This window comes from Lolium rigidum, chromosome 3, assembly GCF_022539505.1.
Source record: "Lolium rigidum isolate FL_2022 chromosome 3, APGP_CSIRO_Lrig_0.1, whole genome shotgun sequence".
Taxonomy (NCBI): domain Eukaryota; kingdom Viridiplantae; phylum Streptophyta; class Magnoliopsida; order Poales; family Poaceae; genus Lolium; species Lolium rigidum.
The window spans coordinates 283,824,337-283,832,342 of NC_061510.1; the positions used below are offsets into that span (position 1 = coordinate 283,824,337).

General features: G+C 54.0%; 1 protein-coding gene across 1 annotated transcript; it reads left to right on the plus strand.

Annotated features, from left to right (window-relative positions):
- The first annotated feature begins 847 nt into the window (after window positions 1-847).
- On the plus strand, window positions 848-6,173 carry LOC124703499 (probable sucrose-phosphate synthase 5). The gene is made up of 11 exons (XM_047235706.1): window positions 848-1,140; window positions 1,226-1,315; window positions 2,295-2,581; window positions 2,667-2,730; window positions 2,811-3,671; window positions 3,768-3,899; window positions 4,015-4,191; window positions 4,281-4,334; window positions 4,428-5,342; window positions 5,439-5,566; window positions 5,648-6,173. The coding sequence occupies exons 1-11, from the start codon at window positions 925-927 to the stop codon at window positions 5,904-5,906; spliced, it is 3,183 nt and encodes a 1,060-aa protein (XP_047091662.1). The 5' UTR covers window positions 848-924; the 3' UTR covers window positions 5,907-6,173.
- Window positions 6,174-8,006: the final 1,833 nt, after the last annotated feature.

The following is an 8,006-nucleotide window of genomic DNA, read 5'->3' on the forward strand; positions in this document are numbered from 1 at the left end:
CTCATAGAATGTCCACGAAAACAAATCGAGGTGTTGTACGCATAAGCCAATCAATGAGCTGACGATGTGCTGTGATTAAGAATCGAGCTAGTACTACGCCAAAGGTTCGTCTGTTCTATGATTAAGAATTAAGTTTGTCGACTGTGGAGTCTACGGTTCACAAGAGTCGCAAGAGACGTGTGTCGCATAGCCGCTCCCTCCGGCCCTCCCGCGCATCTGTCTGGCGCCATGACACCACACGCCGCATCGCTTTCAAATTGAGAATCGCCGCTTAACACACAAACAAGACAACATTGTGCAATTAATTGATTAATCGTAATCCTGTGACGTATCACACAAAGCTGGCACCTGCCAAAATACTCGTAGATATACTGAGTTGTGACTTGTGAGTGTAGAAGATCGGCACAAGTTGGAAATAAAATCGGCAATTAAGCAGGGAGGATATGCTAGGCATATTATATCGTGGATACGTGTGCCAATGGCAGCTCCGCCCAGGAGCCGTCGCAGTCGCCACCGGGCAGGCCATATCATATCTTCTTCCCTCTTCGCTTTATTCCTCTCCTCCCGTCGCTCCAACGGGATAGATCAACGGATAACCGCCGTAGAATCCTGCAGCCATCACAAAACGCGTATAAATAAAAAATAATTTTTATTCGCATCCCGAGAAAAACAAATACGAATCCGAATACTAAAAGTATCGCAAAACTAGTTCAAGAAGAGCACGGAAAGGAAATATGCTGCTGGCTCCCGTTGGGGGATATAATAATACCCGGCTTCCAATCTTCTCAGCCCTGCACCACACCTCGACACCGCGAAAGCACACCACACGCGCACACGTATATACCAGCCTGCCCGCCGGCGAGAGATAGCTAGGGAGGGAGGGGGGTAACTAGCGCAGGAGGAGCCTGCTCGCCGTCCGTCGAGATGGCGGCGGGGAACGAGTGGATCAACGGGTACCTGGAGGCGATCCTCGACGCGGGGTCGAAGCTGCGGCCGCAGGGGGTGCAGCTGCCGCCGCTGGAGACGGCGCCGGCGCTCGCGGCCGAGGAGTCCAGCGCCGCCTACAATCCGACCAGGTACTTCGTGGAGGAGGTGGTCAGGAGCTTCGACGAGCAGGCCCTCCACAAGACATGGACAAAGGTAAGGCCTTTGGTAATCTCATCTGCAGCGATCAATCGATGGTAACTGCTCCTGTTCGTTCTTGATTGATTGTCTGTAACCGCAGGTGGTTGCGATGCGGAACAGCCAGGAGCGCAGCAACCGGCTGGAGAACCTGTGCTGGAGGATCTGGAACGTCTCCAGGCAGAAGAAGCAGGTACGTGCCTCCCGCCGCCGCACCGCCGTGCGCCATGGATTGGCCTCCACACGCTCTGCTTTTCCTTCCGTTCACGACCCGGTTTCTCCTTTTTGGTTCATCAAAACGGAAAAGGAAAGGAGCTCGTGTTCAATGTCGGCGGCCCGCTTAGCCTGGCCCATAGGGCACTGCCCACGTCCCGTTTAATTCTCCGCGTGTTTAGGGGAGGAATTATTGGGCTGGGTCGTTTACGAGTTTTACTCTCGGGTTACGGTAAGCCCATGGCTCCAAAAAAGTGATTATATTTGACAGAACTTGTAACTTTGCTGCAGAATATAAAAAAGGGCTAGGAATTTCTTTTTTAAAAAAGGACGACGTTTTTGATAATTGGTCTCACACAACCAGACGTATTGTGTCCAACTGAAAGGTCCGTTCCAGTTTGTTCTGGCAAACAGGGCCCACTGCTCATAGACACACTACCTTGCTCGTTGCAACTGTTTCAGAAAAGTATAATCTGCTACTGTAGTAGCTATTCCATTTCGGTGCAACAAAACTTGCTCAATATCTCATTTAAACAACTTGCCGTTGCTAAAAGGGGAACCGGAATCCCAGCTCACGCAATAGATTATCGTATCGCTCTTCCTTTTTGTAGAGTGTGCCTGATTTGTTCTAGAAAATGACGCCTCTGAATTTTCAGTTCAGTTCCTTCTTAAGCTTAACTTTTCAGATAATATAGTTCCTTGCGAAATCACGCAACCACAACTTGCTAGTGTCAAATAGATAGAACACGGTACAAAGAAATTAAAAAAAAAAAATTCAGTTGCAAGAGAGTGGGGGAATTGGATGGAACAGCAGCTCAAACTAACTGAATTGTTCCAAACATTTTGTACTAGGACGACATCGCCCCTGAATTGTCAGCTCAGTAACTTTCAGTTGTTCTTATAAACCACGCAAGTGTATCTTCTTGCGCCGCTGAACCTTTGTGGATGGATACGTGTAGGTGGAGTGGGATTACACGAAAGAGGTGGCCCGGCGGAAGCTTGAGCAGGAGCTGGGCAGCCGGGAGGCCGCCGAGGACCTATCCGAGCTCTCCGAGGGCGAGAAGGACACCACCACCGCCAAGCCCGACGCCGCTCCCGCTGTTGCGGAGGCGCACGCCGATGATGGCGAGCACCAGCAGCCGCAGCCGCGCACCCGGCTCGCGAGGATCAACTCCGAGGTGCGGCTCGTCTCCGACGACGAGGAGGAGCAGACCAAGAAGAGGAACCTCTACATCGTCCTCATCAGGTAACACAACCAGAAATTGACACGAATTAATTTTCGGCGTCAGTTCATGTGAAGTGATATTGAGATTTTGTTGGAATGTTCTTAGCATCCACGGGCTGGTGCGCGGGGAGAACATGGAGCTCGGCCGAGACTCCGACACCGGTGGCCAGGTCGGTCAAGTCCACCTGTCCAAACGTTGACACATCCCAGTGAACTCGCGCTGACTTGTTCTTGTGTGCTGTTGGTTCAGGTGAAGTACGTGGTGGAGCTGGCCCGTGCGCTGGCGGCGACGGCGGGGGTGCACCGGGTGGACCTGCTGACGCGGCAGATCTCCTGCCCCGACGTGGACTGGACCTACGGCGAGCCCGTGGAGATGCTGGAGCGCCTGTCCTCGGCGGACGCGGACGACGACGACGGCGAGCAGTCCGGCGGCGGTGCCTACATCGTGCGGCTGCCGTGCGGGCCCAGGGACCAGTACATCCCCAAGGAGGAGCTGTGGCCGCACATCCCGGAGTTCGTGGACCGCGCGCTCTCGCACGTCACCGAGGTCGCGCGCGCGCTCGGCGACCAGCTCCAGCCTCCTCCTTCTCCGGCCGACGGCGCGGTGGCGGCACCCATCTGGCCGTACGTGATCCACGGCCACTACGCGGACGCGGCGGAGGTGGCGGCGAACCTGGCGAGCGCGCTGAACGTGCCCATGGTCATGACGGGCCACTCGCTGGGGCGCAACAAGCTGGAGCAGCTGCTCAAGCTCGGCCGCATGCCCGGCCCCGAGATCCAGGGCACCTACAAGATCGCGCGCCGGATCGAGGCCGAGGAGACCGGGCTCGACACCGCGGAGATGGTGGTCACCAGCACCAAGCAGGAGATCGAGGAGCAGTGGGGCCTCTACGACGGCTTCGACCTCATGGTGGAGCGCAAGCTCAGGGTAAGGCAGCGTCGCGGCGTCAGCAGCCTCGGACGGTACATGCCGCGCATGGCGGTCATCCCGCCCGGCATGGACTTCAGCTTCGTCGAGACACAGGACACGGCTGAGGGGGATGGCGCCGACCTGCAGATGCTCATTGCTCCCGACAAGGCCAAGAAGGCTCTGCCTCCCATTTGGTCAGACGTACGTACTCGACCTAAAAACTCGCTCAAGCTCTTTCAGTGATCTTGCTTTTCTTGTTTATAATTGCTGATTAGAATGTTTTTTTCTTTCCGCCAGGTGCTGAGGTTCTTCACCAACCCCCACAAGCCGATGATCCTGGCGCTGTCACGGCCGGACCCGAAGAAGAACGTCACCACGCTGCTCAAGGCCTACGGCGAGAGCCGCCAGCTCCGGGAGCTCGCAAACCTGGTACGTTTTCAGGCCACAATATAGTACTCCAAACCTGGGAGTATTAGGAACAAATCTTGACCCAAACACTGAGCGACTGATGGCCTCTGTTCTTCTGCACTGAAAATGGATGCAGACGCTGATACTAGGGAACAGGGATGACATCGAGGACATGGCCGGCGGCGGCGGCGCGGTGCTCACGGCCGTGCTCAAGCTCATCGACCGATACGACCTCTACGGCCAGGTGGCCTACCCAAAGCACCACAAGCAGACGGACGTGCCTCACATCTACCGCCTCGCCGCCAAGACCAAGGTACAAAGTCTGAAAAATCCCATCATATGCCTCTGTATTCCCCTATTCCTCTGCATGAATTTGACATGTTTGATTCTGGCCATTCGCAGGGAGTATTCATCAACCCAGCTCTTGTAGAGCCGTTCGGCCTCACAATCATCGAGGTAAGCTCCACAACTTTTTAGCGAGGTCGATGAAACCTGTTCATCTTCTTCTAATTTGGATTGACAATCTTGTTGCGTGTGATTCGTGCGCAGGCTGCTGCTTATGGTTTGCCGGTGGTTGCGACCAAGAACGGCGGGCCGGTGGACATCCTGAAGGCGCTCCACAACGGGCTGCTGGTGGACCCGCACTCGGCGGAGGCGATCACCGGCGCGCTGCTGAGCCTGCTGGCGGAGAAGTCGCGGTGGGTGGAGTGCCGCCGCAACGGCCTCCGCAACATCCACCGCTTCTCGTGGCCGCACCACTGCCGCCTCTACCTCTCCCACGTCTCCACCTACTGCGACCAGCCCTCGCCGCACCAGCCGCTCCGCGTGCCCCTCGCCCTGGGCTCCTCCACCAGCTTCGGCGCCGACGACTCGCTCTCCGACTCGCTCCGCGGCCTCTCGCTCCAGATATCCGTGGACGCCTCCAGCGACCTCAACGCCGCCGACTCCGCGGCCGCCATCATGGACGCGCTCCGCCGGCGCCCGGCCTCCGAGAAGCCGGCGAGCTCCGGTGCCAGGGCGCTCGGCTTCGCGCCCGGCCGGCGGGAGAGCCTCCTGGTGGTCGCCGTCGACTGCTACGGCGACGACGGCAAGCCGGACGTCGAGCAGCTGAAGAAGGCCATCGACGCGGCGGTGTCGGTTGGTGAATGCGCGGGAGCGAAGCAGGGGTACGTGCTGTCGACCGGCATGACCATCCCCGAGGCCGCCGAGGCGATCAAGGCGTGCGGCGCCGACGTAGCCAGCTTCGACGCGCTGATATGCAGCAGCGGCGCCGAGCTATGCTACCCGTGGAAGGAGCTCGCGGCCGACGAGGAGTACTCCGGGCACGTCGCGTTCCGGTGGCCCGGCGACCACGTGAAATCCGCCGTGCCCAGGCTCGGGAGCATGGAGGAGATCGCCCTCGCAATCGACCGCCCCGCCTGCTCCGTGCACTGCCACGCCTACACCGCCACGGACGCATCCAAGGTAAGCATATGTGCATAGCAGAGCACTTAACCACTAACCAGCACGGTACATGGTCTCCTCCATGGCTAAGCTTCTGATGCGTGGGGTTTTGTGCAGGTGAAGAAGGTGGATTCGATCAGGCAGGCGCTGCGGATGCGCGGCTTCCGGTGCAACCTCGTCTACACGCGCGCCGGCACGCGGCTCAACGTCATCCCTCTCTCCGCTTCCCGGGCGCGCGCTCTCAGGTGATCGCAGTTCAGATCATTCAAACTCTCATACGATGTTACTTTTGTGTCTGATCAACCAACTGCTTGATGGATGTGCAGGTACCTGTCGATACAGTGGGGGATCGATCTCTCCAAGGTGGCGGTGCTCGTCGGCGAGACCGGCGACACCGACCGCGAGAGGCTGCTCCCGGGAGTGCACAGGACACTCATCTTGCCGGGGATGGTCGCCCGCGGCAGCGAGGAGCTCCTCCGGGGCGACGACGGGTACACCATGGCGGACGTCGTGGCCATGGACTCCCCCAACATTGTCACGCTCGCGGAAGGCCAGTCTGCATCCGAGATCCTCAAGGCCATCTGAGAGCGTGCTCTGCTCTGCTGTGCTTCTGTCTTCCACATCCGGGACGTAGTAGCTCCACTTCGATTATTTCACCTGTGATTTTGGCAGGAAGATGACTGCAGAATTGCATTTGCATATACCGTATACCTGTGCAAGCATGAGCAAAACATGTCAGCTAATAATTCTTCAATGTTTTGGCCATGCCTCCGTGAGGTATGCTTCTGTACATACTATAAAGGAACAGAGAGAAAAACGCAAGAATGAAAGAAAGAAATATTTTCAATGTAAGTTGACGTTTCTTCCTGACGGTTTTTTTTTTTTTTGCGAAATAACTTATATTACTCAGAAAAAATCAGGGATTACAATCTTGGTCACATAACATAGCTAAACCCTCATGTCCAGAGTTAAACCATACTGCTGTATGAGCCTTTTCTCTAGCATAGTTTGCAAGGAAGTGACTACTAGAATTCTGACCTCTTCTCAGGTGAGTAAAACAAGTTTGACGAACCTTTAGCAAGGTTTTTAATTCCTCTATCAAAGAACTATAGGCTGATCTATCCATCTCTTCTTGATTCATGACTTTCACTATCTCCAAACAGTCCACCTCTATATCAAGCGGCGAATTACACCAATGCAAAGCAAGTGATACACCTTCGAGCACTGCAAGGAGTTCAGCAACAAAAGGGTCTTTGCAATGTAATAGCTGACGACAAGCTGAGAAGATAATTTCTCCATTACTGTCCCTAGCCAACATTCCAGCACCAGCTTCCCCATTGGCATCGAAAGAACCGTCCGTGTTTACTTTGCACCATCCGGCAGCAGGCTTAGTCCAACACAAACTTTGTTCTGATTGACTATGGAACAACATCTCCTCTTTATCTAGAATAAACTTCCCTTTTGAAAGATCCTTTCCCGGGTGATTTTTATCATTTGGGTAGACTCAATATAACTCATAAGGAAGCGACGGGATGACTCAACTGGAGGTGGAACCTTATTATGTACTACCTCATTACGTACATGCCATGATCGCCATAAGGTCATCAAAACCTTTGCCCCAACATCATCAGACAGACTACTAAGGAGAGTTAATAGCCAATCAGTACCTGTGTGCTTCACTTCCTCTAGAGCAGGTAACTTCCAAGACTCAGCCATGCACCTCCATAATTGCTTCGCGAGGTTGCAGCGAAAAAATGGATGAAAGTTGTCCTCGGCCTCCACACCACATATTGGGCACTCATCAGACACTTCCAATGTGCGTTTGAATTTGTTCCGCCATGTTGGCAGGGAATCATTACAGAGTCTCCAAGCAAAATGTTGGACCTTTGGGGGCACGTCTGATTTTCAGACTAGATCCCACACTTTCCTTCTTCCATCAGGTATAGAACTAGATGAAACGCTCGACGGCCACCATATCTCATCCATAGCCAGCCCATAAGCACTTTTGACTGTGAATAGCCCATGTCTGTCAGGTGCCCACGCGAGCTGGTCATCCAATAACCTTCGGGATGGTTTAATCTTCATTATTTCAGCAATGTCCATAGGAATGAAATACTGCTCCAATAGATCTGCCTTCCATGCAACGTTCTGGTCCAGTAGCTCAGATACAAAACGTAATCTGCATCTTCTTTTTGGAGATACTAATTTGTATGAGTGCGGCCTAGGAATCCAGGAGTCTCTCCGGATCCTTATGCTTTGCCCATTTCCAACACGCCATACTAAACCTTTTTTCAGGAGGTCTAGACCATGTGATATTGCATGCCATGTAGATGAAGCATTTGCAGAGAAAACCGTATCCTCCAACCTCCCATTAGGATAGTATTTAGCTTTCAACACCCTGACACATAAGCTTTCTGGTTTGATTAAAAGCCTCCAGGCTTGCCTAGCAAGAAGTGCTTGATTGAATTTTCGGTAATCTCGAAAGCCAAGACCACCTTGCGACTTTGGCCGTTGCAGTTTCTCCCAAGACCGCCAATGCGTTTTCTTTTACCATCTTTCGCTCCCCAATAAAATTTCCTAACAAGCTTTGTAAGGTCATCACACACCAAGAAAGGAAGCTTGAACACACCGATTAGGTATGTCGGCAGGGCCCGCGCAACTGATTTGATAAAAACTTCTCTTCCT

Bases quoted from the DNA above. Each gene is read 5' to 3' on its own strand.
- LOC124703499 (XM_047235706.1), top strand. From the start codon at position 925: ATGGCGGCGGGGAACGAGTGGATCAACGGGTACCTGGAGGCGATCCTC. The intron at 4,335-4,427 runs GTAAGCTCCACA...ATTCGTGCGCAG, and splicing joins TCGGCCTCACAATCATCGAG to GCTGCTGCTTATGGTTTGCC. The intron at 5,567-5,647 runs GTGATCGCAGTT...ATGGATGTGCAG, and splicing joins TCCCGGGCGCGCGCTCTCAG to GTACCTGTCGATACAGTGGG.